Below are 21,090 nucleotides of genomic sequence, written 5' to 3'. Positions count from 1 at the left end.
ACAAGTCACTCTCCTCCATACTGGCCATTCATCCAGAAAAGGACCCAGGCATTTTTGGCACATTCGGTGCTAAGTGAAGTGAAATTGTGTGAATTTCACTACATAACACATTATCACATTTGCAAGAGGCATGCACCAGGAGCATGAACTGAAGAAGAAAGTTACTTTAGTGTGTGGGGACAACTTGAGACCATCAGAGCGAAGTGAAGACTTTGACTGTGCATGTACTGGACTAATTAGCATTGAATAAATCTGCCCTTCTCAGCCCATGTTGAATAATTGTTGAATCATGCAGAGAAAGAAATAGCAGAGAAAAAAGAGATGCTTTTTTTTAAACATTGTCTTTTTACTGGTATAACAAATTCATTTGCAATTATTTTGATTCAGACTATTGTGAGGCATATGGTGAATAGAATATAAAATTTGAAAACATTTACAATATACAGTATAAAGCTAATATACAAATGTGAGATGTAAAGATGCACACAAACAAAACCAAATAAGAATATTAAATGCTTAACATGTCTGCAATTATTTCAAATAATGTTGTTTGTCCCCTGCCTGAAAGCAAATTGGAGCTTACCTTATGAGGACAAATGGGGGGCGGTGAGTTAAATGAGATCTCCGGTGTCTGGCTCAGGTTCTACAAGAAAAACACATTTTCAGGGACATGTTTTTAGCGGAGGGCATCTCCTTGCAAATTTTTAGAGACAGAAGTTGCAGCTTATTTTCTAGTCCTTTCCATTAGCATGTTCGCAATGTATTTCAGAGGGGTTTGGCGACTCTCAATCAACAAGCATGCAGTTCTTTGCCGCCCACTAATCCAAGACCACAGATTTTGTTGACAGTTGTATTTTAAATCTTTATCTTGACAATATCATCTTATCGCCTTGTGAGTGGGTATAGTAAGTATAGTGATGTATTTTGTTTTGTTTTCCAGTTCCCCCTTCCTTCTATCCCCTCCACAAGGATTATAAATCCTTCTTTGTCAGAAGATTTCACTGAACATATGCTCAGACTTTTGCATACACGCCTGAATGCGTTTTTTGAGGTTAAATGATTATCACATTGTTAATACACCAATACATCACTCAGATACAAGAAAACACCATTAAAAAGCAGACACAAGGTAAGTCAACAAGCCAACAACAGATGGTCCCGCTGCTTGTGATTATGCAAAGATACAAAGTATTTGCATACTCACAATGCCATCATAAAAACAGAATCAAGAAGCAATTTTGACGCTGACCTCAGTGAGAAATAAAAAGAGAAATGGGTGAGGCACACCCAGCAGGGAAGTGGATGGGCTCTAAAAACTTCTTTGGGGATCTACCAAGTGCCTGCCTCCTGGGGAGGCCCTGTTGATTTCTAAGCAGGTGCTTTCAGTTATGCACTCATATCCAATTATGTGCCTGTGGTATGTCTGATGCTCCCTGACACTATTAATGGCTGCCTTATGGTATCACCAGGACAGATGAGACACTCAACTCTCCAGATTCTTAACATCTATATTTCATTACAACATAGAAGGAGAACACCTAACTGGCCAAGGCAACTGAGAGAGAGAAAAAACTGCCAGGCTTCCACTGCAGCATAAACACTCCATCATGAAATATAAATGAATAAATGGGCCTTGCTGGGATGATCGAATTAGTAGACAAAATTTTCCCTACAGATTGAGAAGTCTATATAACTATATCTTAATTGATGTGACAAATAAACATGAGTCATTTTCTTAAGGATAAGAGCAATAAATGGAAGTTGCTTTTGAGATGTAGATGGTTTTCCAGTGGGGGAAACAGATTGACCTTCATTCCAGGCAATGACTCCAAAATTGTGATTTACATATTCTATATTGCTGAAAAGATACTGTAGATGACAAACTGAGGACAGTCCAATTTATAATGAAATGAACCACAGCTTTTACAATTTGCAGATGATTCAGCCCTATACCACTACTGACGGTTAATCAACTGTAACAATACTGAAGATAGAAAGCTTAGATCAAACTCACACCAAACGTTTCCAATTCAATGCCCAGTCACTCTAGAATAGTAGGTCAACATCTTCTGTGTAATCAATCTACAAAAGAAGAACCGCAATATGCTCAATGAACTGAGCAGAATATTTTGAGATTTAGTTAAAGTCTGTTTAAAATTGCAACAAAACAACCGTATTTACATCCCATCTTCATCAACCACTTTAAATTGAAAGCACAAATGATATGGATGAAGCAACATTCACAAATACAAAAATAATGTTCTCTTTGCTTGGATTCAGTGCTTTATTTCATAAAAATAAAGGACCCCGTTAAAGTTTGATACCAACCATAGATAATCTAAATCCCTCAACCTTTCTTGGACACACACACTTAAACACAAAGCAAGATTTTTTTTTCCCATTACAATCTCCTTTTATTTTTTGAGCAGAGCAAAACATCACTTTTCATTTACAGGATGTTCCTTTGTCACACAGCTCCAGTGTAAGGCACACATGTTAAAGGTAAGAATTATTCATTAATGTTTCATCAGTGCGGAAAGCATGCAGCTATGTGAGTAATAACTCATATTCCTTGTATTTGTTTTTACAGGAAACACAAATGTGATGATCAGGAAATATATCAGGAGATAATTCATAAATAGAAAAGGAATGGAAGGGAAAAAAGTACTGTAATCTTTCAACTCACCTTTGCTCTGGAACATTTTGCATCTGATAGGGAAACACTATTGACAAGCTTTGCAACAGAGGGCCTTGGATTACACCATTTATTGATGTTCTTGTCTTTTCAGAGCGCTTGGGGTGGTTATTGTAATTTGATGAGGCCCAGAGAGCACACTGCTATGATATACAACAACATTTATTTTCTGAGGAAATGGAAAGATAACAGAAACATGATGTTTCTTTCTCTGATTTCTTGGAGACATGCTAATTTAGTAAGGATCTTTGCTGAGCTTGGTTTTCCTTTAGCATAATTCCTACCATCACTCGAGAACCATTATAACCTACAAATTGCCAGTGTCTTAACTATGTACTGCATAATACATACTTAGGTGACCATTGAGTGCAATGCAGAATAACCAAGAAGCAACTCAAGCTTGCTTAAAATGAATATTAGTCAAACCTTGCGCAACTTCCTCTCTGTTTCTATTTGCCAGATGTAGTAGTAGTCTGGTCACATTCAACAAGCCAACTTCCCTTACAAGCCCCATGAAAAAAACAAGAACACTATTCAGTGCTGAGTGGACAGGGACTTGTGGCACATTTGTGTTTCTAGCCCCATCAGCTCAGCCTCCATTCTCCACACACACAAGTAGGCTTTATACTGTTGTCTTTCCCGGCTCCCTCAAAAGTGCCATGCTACATTTAGTAAACTGCATTTCCAGTGGCTAGTTACTGCGTTTCTAGCTCTGTCTGCCAACAGAACATTGTTTCCCCCCTCTCCCCAATAAAATATAGTTATTTCACTAGGATTAAAGGAGCAATGTAGTTCAAGGATTATCAAATGCCTTTGATCATGTGACTGCCATGTTTTTGATCTGCAACACACAGCGCCAAATATATTCTCTTTTTCTTGCCTTCTGTCTCAGTCCCTCTCCATGGATTTCCCTTTGCTTGATGGTTCTCTGCAGTGTGAGAAGACCTCTTGACAGGCAGTGAAAGAAGAGGGTGTAACAAGCGTAAAAGACAAGTGAGATAAGATAAACAAGATAAAGCTGCATTGTGTTGAAGTTTGATTATCATGTTTATGTTACATAAGAAGAATAAGATGCATGTTAATTCTAGCATAAAAAATGTTTTATAGAGTCCTGTATAGCTTTCTTCAGTATATTAAACCACTCATACAAGATTAAGGCAATGACGTTTGTGTGTTGAGTATAGAGCAATAGATTATGTGTATGTGCCTTTGAAACCAGAAGTAAGGTTTCAGATGCCCCAATCCCCCACCCCCCGCTGCACCCCGCTGCTATTCATTAGCAATTTCTGAGCCTTGGGATATTTTGCACTGTTTCAATCCCTGCATTATTATTATTTAGTGGCTGACTTGGACATGCAATCAAAGGGACACGCAATATGTTCAACACTTGTATTGCAAAGCAATGCCTTTACCATGATGCCCAAACTAAAACCCTGTAATTGTGAGCCAGGGATTTGGTGGCTCAAATTTAGTCAACATGCCTCAAAAAATGTTCTTTATCCTCATTGTACGATCAACCCATATTAATGTCATTGCCAAGTAGAAAACAGGACTTATCAAAACAATTATTTTGATATGCCTTTAAGCAACACAACGTTTCGAAGTGAATGGCACTCTAACCTTGAATCATTATGAGGTGTGGTTTCAGGCAAAAAAAGCCCATCAAAAAATGATTGAATATCATTTTAATAGGTAAAAACCCTACAAGGCATTCATACTGTCTACCTGCCATGTTATTAGATAGACAATGTCAGTCAAGCTAAGCAACACAGAAACAACATACAGACAGGCTGACAAGACACAAGCACGCTGCCTTCCATCTTCGGCTTGGCATATTTATCTAGTCTTCCATGTGAGCTTAGTGCAGTTCTATGCATATGCATACAGAATGATGAAGGTTCAGAAACTAGTGCCTGAAGGAAGCTGCACATATAGCACAAACACTTTGAAATTGTGCCAGGCCTCATTTGCAAAGCAATTTGACAACAAAAGTAAAATACTCACAACTTCAAACCAAATTCTAGAGATGCCAAGTGGTCCAGTTCTGCAGTTTGCTCTGCCCGTTAACTCAGAGAGGGTTACATATGGTGTCTTCTGTGTGTGCTTTTGACAAGGCTTATTTGCAGACCTAGCATTGCACCAGTGCAATGTCATGATTGCTTTGGCAAGAGAAGAGGGCCTAATTTACATGGGTGGGAGTTATACAGGCACACAGGAGCCTGCCTTTGACCAAGGTGCCAAGAAGCCTGCAGAAAAACACTATAATTACAACCTGTGAAGCTGCTTTGTTGAGAACAAACTCAATCGTAATACAGCAGGACCAAATACTAGTGAATCACTCAGTTATCCAAATGGGCATGACTGAAAAATGTGCTAAAATAGTCTTATACAGACTATTTTAGTTATTGTTGGAATTTATTGTAAATCATATGTAAACTATAGAGTCAATTTTGGAATCATGATTTCATGTATGCATATATTGTAAGCAAAATGTCCAGAATTTATAATTCTCCCCAGATAGACTGGAATCCAGTATAACTCCAACATTAATCAATCGGTCTCTGTCCACTCCATCACCAGTCCTCATTCATTGGAGTTTATTGGATTTTTTGCCTCAATCCCTGTGATGTTGAACAGTCTCTGGTACCATGGATTGTTTTGACAAGTGCAATATTGCTTTGGATTAACTAGAAGAGGATTTTATACCATGTGGGTTTATGATAATCTAAAATATGTCAAGGAAGCTTAATATTGTTTTTACTGCCTTTACAACTGCTACAACTTTGCATTAGGACAGTGAGTTTTCAGAATCCTGATACCTACAGAAAAGGCACAGAGCTGATACTATTTAAATTAAGCAATAGAGCTGTTGTGTACATGCATGCAGAGCATATTTGATGTAGCAATTCTGTGCCACAACCATGGAAACTACTCTTTCTAAAGTCAAAGATCTACGTCAATAGAATAGATTAGATTAGATTAGATTATACTTTATTCATCCCACAGGGGGGAAATTTCCTTGTTATATTACAATAACTAAACAAACAGAAAAACATGTATTTAATATAGCATTTCTTTCCTTTTTTAAAATAGTGAATTAAGTAAAACATTCTGAATACAGTACTCATCAGTGAGAATCATGTTAACATGGTTTTATACTGTACAAGCAATGTGACTTTTTGCTGAATTATTTCTTTAAATGTCCTGCGTGAGTTATGTAAATGTCCTGGTGAATAAGGGGAGAGGGTTCCTTGGATGTGTTGAATATAATTACACATATGAGAAGAATCTGTAGAAATTGATAAATATTTCAACACTGTCGGTGTCTTAAACATGAGCTAACAGGCAAACACTACAAACTCATTGTCCCTCAGTATAGTTTGGAGAGGAGGAGCAGTTAGATACAAATTAAGGCCACAAGACTAGAGAGTGGGTTGCAAAATCCCTCTAATCCAGTAATATTTTGGGTGACTTTCTAAGATAAATACTTTGGCATTGTCTTGATGAGAGAGCTTTGCCATATTTAAGTGTCTTTGGGATCCGGATCAATCCACATGGCGGGAGTCAGACTTGTACACTTGACCATATAATGTGGCATGCTTGTCACAACCCAAAATGCATTTCTCTCTTCAAAGTATATTTCTTGGCCTGCTCTCGTCACTCACTCCCTCTAACCAATTTGTCATTCTAAGCCGAGCCTTTCTGCTGCCAGCGCCTAGATGATAGCAGTGGGTCTCTCTGATCCAGGCAGTGGCTAGGGAGCAGACCAAGTGTTACGCGAGCCACCTTGGGACACCAAGCAGGCGCTTCTGCCGGCTGATGCACTCCTCCACGGCCGAGAGGAACTGGCTTTGCAGATGCTTTCAATTCGACACAGAGTGAAGCTCATCTACTTTGTGAGGACATTTGCTTTGTGTTTAGTGCACTGCATGTTGTGCTATTTTGTGTATTTTGTGTGCGAGTGTGCATGAGCATACACATGTGTGCATCAGAAAGATTAAGAGAGGTCTGTGTGTGTGTGTACGCATTTGTGCATGACTGAATATACAGTATCTGTGTGCGTTCATGACCATATGTGAAGCTGCTTTTTTAAAGATACAATTATCCCAAAACAAGGCTGAGCTTTTTTCTGTTTTGGTTCGCAATTATGTATAGTATTCACTAAGTTCTGATGACCTACTACTTCTCTGCTGATGTCTTTTAGAAGTCAATCTAGACACTATTTTCCTGAGCAGAGCAAGACACACACAACACAACACAACACTCGTTCCGTCACTTCATTACTTCTATTTTAAACAACCATCAATGCTCCATTGAAATGCTTGGATGCTGCTTTGCTGTTAAGCTTATCAGCCAAAGTCAACTAATTTACTACTGCAGTTCTTCCTCTAGTCGGGTGAGAAGACATTTAAATATATTCAAAATCACATTATTTGAGCATTGTTACTGACTTCTTCTCATGGTCAGGCAAAAAAAGGGGTCAGAAATGAATGATCTTAGTAGCTTTTGATTTAGGTGATATATAAAATATTTGAGGAAGAAAAGGATGCAACACTAGTTGCATGCCAAATATGGCAAACATATGCTAATCATCGTCTGTTTGTGAAATTACAGAGAAGCCACTGTGTTGTGATGAGCAGTCTACTCTGCTCTCATCACAAGTGCTCGAAATCGACCTTTCAGACCCCTACGCTTTTTTCTGTTAGAGCCATTTACAACTGTGTTTAGGATTAAACCTTGCATGTCTAATGCATTTTCACACGAGTAGACATATTTATCTTTAGTGCATAGATATTCCCCCACTATTTGTCACACAACAAACATACTCTGAAAACAGACCCCTTCCTTCGTCTGCATGAGAATTGAAACTTAAAGCTTGTTGAATGCTTGGCCCGAGCTTTCTCGTAAGACATTGATACCCATCTCACAAAGCAACACCCGCATTTTATCTGTCTGAGCGTGATTCAGTATTTGATTGCTAATGAATCTGGTAGGCTCCAATCAGTTTCCCTTGTATGAGCGCAGTTAAAATGTGTGTGACTGCTCCTTGAGCACTGATGGCAGAGACATGGGCGATTAAGGCCAGAGCCCCAATCAAACCAGCTGTGTGCCATTCCCCCCATAGTACTGGTTGTGTCAGGCATGTGTTCCACACTACTAGCAGGCAGAGACGCCTCGACCAAACCCCCAGTCTGGGGAGTTACGGCCACACATGAACAGGACATGTAGGCAGATTGGGGTTTAAACTATACAAACATTTTTTTCAGAGACAGAGCTGCTATGCAAACAGAAATAATCGTATTGGTTGCGTTAAACCTCAGTGGAGAGGTTTTATGGCCGAGCAGCAGTAGGCTGCTGAAGCCCGTTGCAAAAGGCAGGGGGTAAGACAGTGGGTAGCTAATATTATGGAGAAAAATGCATGTTACCAAAACTCAGACAAATAATCCGGGTTAGAGTGATACCATTTCCAAAAGTGACCATTGCTTTTCAATTTCTGACCATTCCAGTTAGCTAGCCTTTGCTCTGAAAAATAACGATTATAAAAAATTCTATAAACAACACATTTAAACACAAATCAAGTTAACCAATACCAAAGAAAAAAAAAGTTTATATAAAAAACATCTAAACATTACAAACAAGAATACATGGTTTTTAAATTACATTTTACCATCTCGTATTTAAGAAACATTAGCACTGGAGCCATCATTGCGGTGATGGGTACTTGTGCCAATAAGAGAATGTCTGCTTTTGTGATTACACTATTTTTATGTGACCCTCACTTTTTGAAATGTAATTTTCAAAGAAATTAAACATTTTAGTCACTCTGTAGATGTACAATGATATCTAACAAAGAATACAGTTCATACCAGTCTCTTAGGTATTATGCTACAAGCCCAGTCAAGACTGAACCTCACATTCCTAGTACCGACTTCCCCTTTTGTCAATGTTGATAAACACTTAGCTACCTCACTAGCTTCCTTCTTTTTTTTTTAAAGAAATCACCATACAATTAAACAGTACACACACATACACAAACACATACGACAAATGTGTTAATAATTTACGACAATAATTCTTCAACAAATAGAACACTTGCAAGTGTTTTTCTTATTTTTTTAGATTTTTATAAACACAAATTGCTATAGTTGACTGTTGCAGGAGCCGCTTCTAAAAACGCTTTGATTGGGCGCCCAGATAGCTCAGTTGGTAGAGCGGGCGTCGACATATAGAGGTTTTCTCCTCAACGCAGCTGGCCCGGATTTGAGTCCGGCCTGCGTCCCTTTACTGCATGACATTCCCACCCTCTCTCTCCCTTTTCATGTCTTCATCTGTCCTGTCAAATAAAGGTCTAAAATGCCCAAAACATAATCTTAAAAACACTTTGATTTATTGGGGAAGTCTCTTGCAGGTACGCTCCCACACAGTGGTGTGAAAGCAGCTTTAGATTTAATATAGCAAAGGTTTTTGAATTAAAAAATTGATGTTTTTTTTACCATCAGCGTGGTCAAACACAAGTATAACACAACTTGGCCATGGAAATCTTGTAAGAGAAGTAAACTCAAATTGAAGTAATTTAGAATAAAATACTGTCTTAAAGATGTGGTCAATAACTAGTGTTGCACGGGGATCAATCAGTAACCAGTAGCCTTTCAGGCTGCCCTGTCAATCCCTACATGTTTCCACAATAACAACTGTGATGTTATGATCATGAATGGAATTGCAAATCTGATTTTTTTTTTTGTTTCAACTGGACATATTGTACATGAATTATGCAAATCTACGGTGTCAAAAATCAACAAACAAAAATTGGTTTTAGATACGGTAGATGTTCTTGTTCTGCAGTCAAGAAAAAATTGTGGTCTGGCTTTCGCCCTGTTTCCTCAACACAAACCACTTCCTCTGAATGACATGCCAAACAATCAGTCAGCTATCAAACGGAGGAACATACAAGGTCTTCTAAACACCTATTAGAGCTATCGATGGCAGAGGCAGAGGTTATGACCATGGAATGGGGCGGATATTTGTGTCTCTCAGTCCGCATTACCAGCATCTTTGTAAAAAGCTTTTATAGATTTAAACAGAGGTGCAGGAAGGCTTTATCAGCACCAACACAGAAAAACACATTAAGGGATCAGAACCACAAAGGTCAATTGTGGCTCTGTGCAGTTCGTTGTTATAGTGTCCTCTCTGTTTGCACAGAAGCCAAGTGACATGTGAAATATGTATCTAATTATACCAATTTTGTGTAACTTTAGAAGTTTAAAGTTCCCATTATAAAACACAGAAACTGAATATTGTTCTTTCTAATTAATATACAGTGTGTAAACTTGTATACATATTTCTCTTTTCTGTGAGATATAGGGTAATTGCTCTGTATTCGCTGTCTTTTATCATAACAATATGATAATAGGTGCTGATATACTGTATACTGTAAAATTAAAAGAAATGTCAGAAAGCTTTTTGGCAACCAGCTTGCAACTTCCTGATTTCATTTATCAGCCATCTGTGAACTCATATGTGACACAACAATATAAAATCTTAGCCGAAATGCAGTTTTCTCATTTTAATACATTCTTTAAAAAACTGTTACTGAAACTGTATCTTAACTCTGCTGCCAAACGTCATTCTTTGTCAAACCTCAATTCTATGACATGCTGTCATTAACACAACACATTGCTCTTGTTCAGAATCTGTGGTACTGTGTTGTGATTCATTTATTTTGTAGGGCAACACTCACTGCTTGAGACAAATCCTTAATCCCTCACAAGATAGTAATAATAATAAAAATAATAATGTAATCCTTATTCCCAGATGGAACCATTTTCTAAAAAAGACCCTGCAGAGGTTCTATTCAAGAAGAAGAGCAATGGGATGTTATTTAAAATACACAGCAATTAAAAAAGACACACTGCCCAATCCTACCCACCATGCTAATCCTCTCTGATACAGATGTAGTTATTGCAGTGCAAAATCTTTCTAATTTTACTGCATCTATCGTGTATCAGGTTATAATAGTGCACTCTTACTCCATCCCCAAGTGTAATTCTTCAGAAAAATGTATTCTTTTCAGCTGCCAGTAGGTGCAACTAGTGATCTGACTGCTTGCCATTGAAGAAGCACAAAAAAAAAACAAGTTTACAACATGTTAGGGAAAATGGAAAAACGTATGGCTGCAACAGCTGCTGCAGTGCTACCAAAGAATAAATGTAGCACAGATGAAAGATGATGAGTGCCTTTTAACTCCTGGACTTCACAGGAGACTAAGAACACACACATGCACAGGCGTTCATACAGACAAACGTATCAACAAATGCAAAATGCGGGCAAACACACGACTGAAGACATGCTGCTTAATGTTTTTCCTTTCTTATGCAAAAGCCAACCAATGTGAGGAACAGATGGAATCGTTTCTAACCATGAAAATCGTTCATCGCCACAATTAATGATGGTGAATAATCCTAATGAATGCTACACCATGTTTGTGATTGCCATCTTGCTATCTGCACACAGGCTGGTGGAAAATGTTAATTGTTGTGATAATCTTTAAAACAGAGATACATATAGATGAGCAAAAGCACATGATGTATGAGGCATGTCAAGATATTTTTTTCATTACAAGTCTATATTTAATTTATATATTTTAAATTATTTAGATTTCTTTCTCTTTCATTTTCTGCCTTTATTTCCATTTTCTATTTATTTGTGTCTTTCATTCTCCTCTTTCTTTCTTTTTGAAAGGCAGTCTCTCAAAATCCAATACAGTTTCTCTCAGCATGAGGCAGCTTCAAAGCCCTGCTCTGTGTTCAAGCCCGTCGATCCTCTCACCCACCTCCTGGTTGTTTAAGAGAGCAAAAGCACAGCAGTGCAGTTTCTTAAACACACAGATTCACCCCAGCACCAACAGAGGGACCGCTGTTTGGCAAAAGAGCCTCTCTCTCTGAATTTCTCTCTCTCTCTCTCTCTCTCTCTCTCTCTCCCACTATTTCTCCTCACCTTGGACTCTGACACTCTCCCCCACCTCATTACCCACCCTCCTCCATAGACCTCATTATACCCACATACACCTCTCTCTCTCTCTCTGTCTCTCTCTCTCCACCCCTCTCTCTCATACAATTTATCTTCCGTTGCCTCTCTCACACTCACTCCATCTGTCAGTTACCTCACCCTCTCCATTCCTCTACCATCATTTACCTTTTTTCATCCCTGGCTACTTCAGCTGTCCTTGCTCTTCACCTGGCACTCCATCCCAGTGTCCTGTGCCTCCCCTCTATCTTTGCTACAACTCAATCCCTATTGCCGCCTCTGCTCTGCCTTTCGCCTCACTGTCGATGTAAAGTGATTGATGCCAAGCCTGGGCTCCGGGCCATTCCTCCTACCACACACGCAGGGACATCACACTGAACCCGGAGGGTATGCTCGGATAGAGAGTTTAAGTGGAGGGTGTCTATTGAAGGTTTGGTGAACAAGCCGTGCCCACCCATGTCTGAGGGGAGGCCGGCCTGGGAGGCCCCTTGTTTGGGAGCACGAATTGGTACACTGGAGTGCTCATTACGGCACTGTAGGGACTGTCCTGCGGGGCATCCACTGTGTGGCTGTGGAGCTCATTACGGCAGGCAGCCACGGAGCTTGAAGCACCCAGAGGCAGCAGGGCTCGTTGCAGAGATAAGAAAGGGGAGGGCTGCCCAGATTACCCTTAATCAGAGGCACCTGTAGACAGCCAGTGCATCCCTCCTCAGTGCCTTCCGTTAAGCCCCAACCCCTCCCAACGCATACGCACACCCTTCTTTGCTGCTGTAATTATTGCAATTGCTCCACTTCACTGTCATTCCTGAGCACCAAGTTGCACAGCTTGCCTTCTAATGAGAAACCCAAGCTATGATCCAGAGGTGCAATTTATTTATTTAATTATTTATTTAACACAGCACGTACAATGTCAATTATTTAAATTAGTGTGATTTTAGCACGCCATGCTCTGCAAAGCTCTCCCTACTGTGCGCTATCTGCATTTGACTCACATCACTCTCCATCCACCTTCATGTGGTGGATGGGGAGTTAATTCAGTTTTAATGCGACATGCGCACCAAACTGAAGGGCTATGATTCAAATTGGCTATTATTGAAATTGGAAGCGGCACATATACTTGGATTACATAAACATCTGCAGTACCTAGTAAAAGGAAAAGGTAAATGGTTCAGACAGTACCCAAAACAATACATGAAGCGTGTGTGAATGGATTAGAAACGCCTGGTTCAATATCATTCAGATGCAATCACAGTTTTGCTGCTCAAATGAGTTGTATTGGAGCTGAGGTAGTCAGATTTCAGCACTTTGAACTGACAGAAGGCCAACTACTTCAAACTTCTACTTCACTTACATCTTTTCAGTGTTTTGGTCAGCAGGAACTGTGGAAATCAAATTTTTGAAGTGATCATTTAATTCACCTAGTACATCACTTTTCCACTACCTGAAACTTGAAGTGAAACCAGTTCTCCAGAAACTCGTACCTGCATATTTGCATAATGAGAACTGTTACTGTCAAAATGGCAAATGTCTATTTCTGAGGATGACACAACAAACAAGTGTTGACTTTGATGGGAGTTAGAGGGTGCAAGCTAAAGTCTGTTTTAAGTGCTGAGAAGATGTACAGTAGGGATTAATAAAAACAAGAATGATGTGATGTGTATGACTGAACCACTTTTGTTATTCTCTCCTTCCTTGCACACCTCCCTTCAGGTACTGAGACGTTCTTTGAAACCAACTGTCAAGCTGTTGTCTGTGCAGGCAGCATACAAAGAGTTCATCTAAAACCTGCACTTTATTTTTTTAAGCGCTTGAATGGATGTGTGGGTTGGCTTTTCTTATCACACTGTTAGTGATATGTTCAAGACAACATTAACCAACATTTATCAGTGTTGTCTAATTCTAAACAAACATCATATCAACCACGGCGCTCAGTGTGATTAGTTGTATTATGTATATTATACAACATCTAGGTCCACAGTACACAATAATCACACTACAGACAACAAGTAAGACTTATTATTGGAATACTTAAATTGTTACTCCTCTGGCAAATTACATTATTTCATGTCACTTAATGTCTATTAAGAATTATAAAACCAAAAAAGCATAAACATTTAAACTCCTTAGCAGCTAAATCTCCCCACCCACATCCCTCTATCATGTCGCCCACAAGATTCTGCCTCAATTAAATGAATACGCCCACTTATGAACTGGTTTGATGAATTTATGGTTTCAACGTTTTCATTTTGAGCGATTCATTTTGGCTTTTCAGTTTTGTTTCACTGTTTTGAGCCTCTGTTGGTGCAGTATTGTGGTTCATAAAGCTCTAACCAACCCTTCATTCTAAATGTAAACAATGCAAATAAATGATAATATGATCTTTGGTTAAAGAATCACAATAAACAACTATTTGACAAACGAAAAAAGTTCTTAATCAAATCAATATCAAAAGACTTTTGTCACTAATCATGGAACATGGCCTCATTATATCAGCTTGATGGGCTGCGACACCTGACAGAAATATGACATGAATAACAAAAAACAAAAGACTTATGTTGAGAGGCTGATCAGCTCATTCCCTTGGTGCCCAGTCAGAATGCGTGCTTTGTGGGCTACATAGTGGCTGCATCATGGGGGGAAAAATCAAGTTCAAAGAAGTTGTCATCTCACAAACTGGCAAAGTGGTGAAAGATTCACAAAACATCCAGTTTACTGTAATCCGTGTTTTATCTCTGAGTTTAGTTGATGAAATGGAACCGCCACACTTTTTGTTTTGCCTACAGTGGAAAGGCAAGAGGTGAACGAAATAAAACGCAAGAAATAGAAACAACTCTATTTCAACAAAAAAAGATGTATTTTCAATCTCTGTCATGGTCACACATCAAAATCCCCCAAGTTTTATGAAACCTGCCGCCCCACAAGCCTTCACTCAAACTCCTTTATTCTGTTTGTAGTCATACTACTCTGAAAACTAAAAGCTAAGGGCTTATGACAGAGTTACTGAAACTAAATTGTCATACATTTCCGTTACTTACAAGATGATGGATTATATTCATCAGTCTTAGGCCTCTAATCTAATTGGGAGCTGCGCTCATCAAACTCCTCTCAGAGGAGGTGTGCTGATCTGGGATCACTAAATATGTCCTGGTTTTCTTCTATTTTCTGCATGATCTAAAGCTTTCACTGATGTTAGATCAGCATGGGCACTTTGGAAATAATAGTCCTGATCTCATCTGAAAGGATGAAAGGACTATAAAAGACGTCATCATTGAAATATCTCAACATGATATCCAGATTTGTTGGTGCTGAAACAAAATTAGATTTTTTTTTTAAATTATGAAATTAATTGATAGATAGATAGATAGATAGATAGATAGATAGATCGATAGATAGATAGATAGATAGATAGATAGATAGATAGATAGATAGATAGATAGATAGATAATGTTAATTGTAATACATCTGTTCTGTACTGCAGAAAACTGTCTATGGAATAACTGCAATCTGGTTTTCAGTTTCAACAGAGGTTTGCTATTAGGACACATTTTTGGCTTTCCCTCTCCATGCCTACACATAATGACACACATGAGTTGTTAAGCCTGACATTCTGCATAGACCAGGGCTACGGTCCTCATACCAAATTACACTGAAACGTGAACTGTGGTGGAGTGTATTTCTTTTCTTTGCTTGCCAGTACATTTGTTTTCATTAGATAGGATTGGTCAGCAGTCTAGGCCCTTGTGTCCAGTAATGGAGCATACAATTGCGGGCCCATTATAGACTCACAGTGAAATAAATGATATATTGATCTTAAATATTTCACAATCTTGTGTCTCTCTGAACAGCTGTTACTGCCAGCACACAAACATCTTCAGGGAATATTCAATGTACTTCATGCATCTCACTCATTGGGTGTAACACTAGGTACATGCGGCATACTGTTTGCAACATTTCTTAAGATATTAAGACCTTGAACAATAAGGCAACAGACTTGGTAGAGCGATCACAGCTAATGTAAAGCTGTAATGAAAACAAACTGTACGCAGAGGTGCGACACTGAGCATTAATGAAATTACAGAGCTGGAACTCAGTCGAGTTCTCTGTGTATTGTGCAATGAAACAGAACAAGACAGGAAAGCAACTGATGCATGCAAGTCACAGTCACAATTACTATTTCATTAAGGAGCTGCTACTATTGGCAGCCTTTCTCTGGCATTATTGTGGAGAGGCTGGCACGGCACCGGAAGGGGGGTGGTGGATGAGGGTTTGGGGGCGGTGTCAGGGGGGGATCTGAGGCTGAAGGGGGAGCAATGGGTGGGGAGGAAACATGCTTTAATATGGGTCATCTCCCAGTCTGCACAGGGTTGGGTGACAGATCCTCCCTTCCACCTAATCTAAAAAACACATATGTTGTACTGGGCATCCACCTGGATTAATTGACCTAATTATTCCTGATACGAGGAGGGGGACTGAAATACAGAAAGAAATTGTGTAAAATGGTATAGCATGTTTGTCCCACAAAAGCTAATTGCAGTGGCATGCATATTAGGGAGATGGAGGCTGTCAATATGACAGGTTAGCCCTTAATTGCTTTAAAAGGGGAAAGCACATGTTACCACAGACATCTTACCACAGACACTCACTCACACACACACACACACACACTGAAGCAGACAGGAGCCACGGGTCACGATGCTGCCGTGATTGCCACATTACACTGTGTTGAACAGATCTCATGTTCCTCAATTTTAAATACTCAGCCAAAAGGACTAACAATGCCCCAATAAACTACAAAAAAAACGAATTTTGAGAGTAAAAAGTGAAACCTCCTACTGGTAGAAATAAATGTTTGCTGTTGTGACACAGTTTAACTGACATTGGAAAAAATGTAAACCTTATGTCCCATATTAAATCAAAGAACAGGATCTCTCTGAGGCTGAGGATTACAAAGGGCTTGAGGGCGTTTGGAATACAAATGTACTGTATATGATAACATTTCAAAACCACACAAATATGTGTTGTGATAAAAAAGAGTTTCTATTAAAATGCCAGTGGAAAGACAACAAAAGGTTAAGCAGGGAGCAACTCACTGCACAAATAGCTAGAATTATAGTTCATTACTGTTTATGTCTAAATTGCCTTCAGTTAGCCTGACCACTTTATCCATCACATAACAGTGGCGGATGATGGTTAATTTCTGCAGGTGCTATACTGCACTTTATTCATCTCACTTTATGTGTAACTGGTTATGTTAATAGGATTTCAACTCAATTTATTCAAGTGCTGATCAATGGCATGCAATCTCGGCACTTCATGCATTATGTATTTTAATGGTACTCACTTGCTTTATAGCTGAATGGCTAAAGGTTAACAGTCCCAATAGGTGGGACTCCCCGAAGACTAATCTGAACTTCAAACACAGCTTTTTCTTTCACTCCACGAGGCAAAAGCGCACAACAACAGAAAAGTTGTTTTTATCACCACTTCTTATGGCTCATTGGGAGAAAGAAAGCAATTTATTACCCCACATCCTTTGCTCATATTAATGTGAATATGAATGCCCATAGACATTTTACTCTCTGTAGGAAGTGAGGCAGAAAAAGGAGGAGTTAGAGGTGGGGAATTAGGAAGAAGGGAGCAAGGGAGGCAGCGGGGGCAAGAGGGAGGGTGGAAGAAAAATGTGTAGGTGGGGTAGAAGTGAAAGGAGAAGAGGGAAGAGGGTGAGATAGCAAAAGTGGGATAAAATCACACCTCAACAACATAGATACATATGTCAGAGTTTCCATAATTATGCTACTTTTACTCGCATTTTGATATTGAAAATGAAAGTAATTTCACCAGTGAGATCTTAAGCTTCTCTCTCTGTTTAATATGGAACACATTGAGGCGTCTCTGAGGGTCCTCGTCTCTCTCCACTGCCACTCCCTGCTCAATAAAACTGGCATGCTATTCCCACAATGAGAGTCCCACTGGATTACGTGAGGACTGTGAGTTAAAAAAAAAACTCCAGTCCCTACTAAATCTAGAAGTGGAAGACAGAAGGTGCTAGAGACATATCCTGTGAGGGTCACTTGGCAGTTTTCACCTTATTGTATTCTCAGTCATCAAGATTTGCCTGTGGCTTTTGGAAAATGATGTTGAGCCGCCCATGAGATGACTTTTTCTATTTCTATGGAAACTGTACATTTTTGTCACATTGGCAAAGCAAAGCAATATGAAGATTTCAGTCTATTATGCAGAAAATATTAGCAGTGTAATGAATCGGTAAAGATGTGATCAGTGGTAATTTAGAAGCAATCGAATGATGAAAGATGAAAAAATGAAATTTGGCTTTTTCAGGGTTTAAATGGACAAGTGTTGCAGTGAGCCCCACAGCTGGTCTGCTTGAATATGGATTGCACTGCTGGGACACTTTATACTATTGTTAGGTAAACAGGCATGAATACATGAATCAGTTCAAAACAGGTTGATGACAACAAATCTTGACTCATGCAATCAGAATTTGTCCGCATTAGCTTCCATTATTATTCTGTCATTGTTTTAGTCTCACATGGATGAAAGTGGATTAATGGTAAGATGTACGATTGCTGAGGGAGTACGTGTATTTGGTGAGGCGAGTGGAAGCTTAAAGCTGTCAGAAAATCACTTAGTCGACAAAAGATTCCAGTCAGACACATGACGTATAACCTGTAAAGAAGCACTTGCCTTCAACACAGGCTGAGCTGGGGCTAGCCGTTTTAACTGGCGCCATCAGTCTTCTCCAGGTAATGCAATTAGATGCCACTAATATCTTGGGATGCTCTTCAAACTGCAAATGCACTTTTGCTAAATAGCACACACTGTAATAACTAGTGACAGCACTCAAGGAGCCAGATTGAAAAAGCTTTTGCATGTGATTGGTTCAAGTAATTGCACATACAGAATGCTCACGAAACTCATGACCTGAAAACAGATGTTATCCAAGACTATGCTGGCTTGTTTGCTTTGTTGCCAAGCAACAGCTCATCTTGGGTTAAAACACGGATAGTAAATTTGTAAGATGGGCTAGGGCCAGTCCTAAGGTGCAATTGCACGTCTGGGGTCTATTATTCACTAGGTGGGCTCAGGCCTGCAATGGTGTTATTTCAGTTAGCTTATTAGCTGGTTTGATTTGCATTGAGAGATGATTTTATGGAAAGTTCCCCATGCATATCTCTACGTTTGGTGACGGGTATGTGATGATGTGGGGTTATTTTAATTCCAAAGCCGAGGGAACTTTATCAGGATACATAGTATCCTGGATCCATGAAACAACTGGCCTTTAAAAAAACAAAAAAACATATATATACATATATATACATACTGGCATCTTATTGTATATTTTTTTGATTTTACTTAAAACAACATTAAGAAACTCTAGCTCTCCCAGATCATGTCAGGTCTATAATGCAAACCACCAGTAGCTCCCAAGTAGCTTAAGGGAAGCTGTGGGGCTGTCAGACCATCAATGGTAATGCTTTCCCTATCTTGTAACAGTCAAAGTCGCCCACGTAAGAGACCTTACGTAACACACACGAACAAACATATATACAAGTTCACATAATGTGCATCAGGAAAATGCCTTAGGGCTATATACATCAGTAGTGCATCATTGAATCACTGTAGTCTTGGGCTAAATCTCTTAACTTGATGGATTAACTGGAATATCAAAGAACACAATGCAATATACATAAACAGGGCTGATCAGGAGCTGTGATAGTGAATATGTATCCAGAGAAAGAGAGATAGAGAGACAGACAGGGAAGGAATGGGATCTGCTGCTTGCTCCCACAATTCCCCTCAAGGCAACGTCAGGATAAATCTTCTAAGGGATTATCCCAGCTACACAATGTTCTCTGTTCTGCCCATTGTATGCCTCTTTAAGCACAACTGATAAATTAGTTATTTATATTGTGGATGGATGAAAGTCAAACATTGGATTTTCTTTTGATTCAGCTGGTTTGGGAAGCATTACGAACAATGAGCTGCGTGTGTTCTTCCCGTGCCAGATTTCACTGAGTAGACATTCAAGAACCTGTATAAGATTACAAATTGGAGTCAGGAAACTTTAGCATGCCAGAAATTTGTACCTTGCAGATATGGTTTTCAAGTACAGAACTGTCAGCTGTGTTTCCAAGCTAAAGAAAGGGCACTCAGCCAGCAGGATTTAGACAATACTATGCAGTTGAGATGCAATGCTTCACTAATTTTAGTTCGCCTGCCAGCTCAATAGGGGCCCAAATCAGTCTTAAATGAGTTACACATGGGATCAGATATCTCTGTGGGAACCCTCCTGCTTTTAATTTAAGGTAAACTAATAGCTTCATTTATTTGTAATTAGAATATCCTTCTTTAAAGCTGTATCATGCTATTGACTTTTAACTGGCAGCTCACTCTTCAATAGTTCATGAATTTTAATTCATTTCGGTGGTCAGGCCAATCCCCCAGTTGTATGAAGCGACAGAGAGTTTTAGTCAAATTGAATTACCCTCTGTGTTTTACTGGTCTCACTCCCTACCGTGCTCAATTCCCCTCATCATTCTCCTCCTCTGCCACCCTCCCTTTCATTTTACCCTTCCTATGTTTCCTTATTTTACCCATCCCTTATAACTTCCTTAATTCCCTCCTAGACTGCCTCTAGACAGCAGCAAGTTGTATCTCCGTGTTTTAACTCTAGTTGCCCCTAGCACATGTAAATGACTTTGGTACTTGATGTTTGAAGAGAAAAGATGAAGAAAAAAATCCCTAAGTGCAAAATCAAACAGATACGAGGCAGGAATTTTTACTTTGCTGGGGAATGTGTGACTTGACATGCACTGCCTTTTATGTTTTCCTTTTTAAAGTAGTCAAGGACAGTTAGTTTGGGAGGCATTTGAATCCTGAATGTTAGGAATGCATTTATGCGTTTCCATTTCTGACATAGTCAAGTCTTTTTTATGAGACATCTTATAGAAGGTGAACAGCCATTGCTATAACTTTCAAACTAAGCCAAGCTGATGCATACAGGTTGGCCCTTGTGTTATCACCGACCCCATATGTGTGGCTCTTCACTCCAGAAATAGTCTGGAGTGATCAGACGTACATAAGCAACCAGCCACAGTCATATAATAAAAAAAATGCTAGATAAGAACTATCTCACATGCCAGGAAGTTGGTTGCTCAATGCGTTTGAGGCTATACGCCCACATGGCCCACATTACACCGAGTCATTCAAATGACCTCTGAGGTGTTATCTCCAAAAGGCAAACATGGCAGCATTACTGCCCCCTTCTCCTTGCCAAGGATGGCAGAAAATATCTGACTTTGCAGAGATCCAGTCTCGCTGCATCTGCAAATTCACATTTCCAAGGTCAA

The 21,090-nt window shown here is 39.3% G+C and overlaps 1 protein-coding gene across 2 annotated transcripts in view; it reads right to left on the bottom strand.

The window, feature by feature from the left end:
- Positions 1–21,090, bottom strand: part of pcdh11 (protocadherin 11) — a 126,418-nt gene that overhangs the window by 72,349 nt on the left and 32,979 nt on the right. The window contains exon 4 of one of the 2 annotated variants that reach the window (XM_032527931.1): positions 584–643. The exons of the other annotated variant lie outside the window; for it this stretch is intronic. Coding sequence (XP_032383822.1) covers positions 584–643 — 60 coding nt within the window. The remainder of the gene's footprint in view (positions 1–583; positions 644–21,090) is intronic. 2 annotated transcript variants of the gene reach the window in all.

This window comes from Etheostoma spectabile, chromosome 10 (genome assembly GCF_008692095.1).
Source record: "Etheostoma spectabile isolate EspeVRDwgs_2016 chromosome 10, UIUC_Espe_1.0, whole genome shotgun sequence".
NCBI lineage: Eukaryota > Metazoa > Chordata > Actinopteri > Perciformes > Percidae > Etheostoma > Etheostoma spectabile.
Note: the sequence above shows the minus strand (reverse complement) of the source record. Positions and strands in the feature narration are given on the sequence as shown.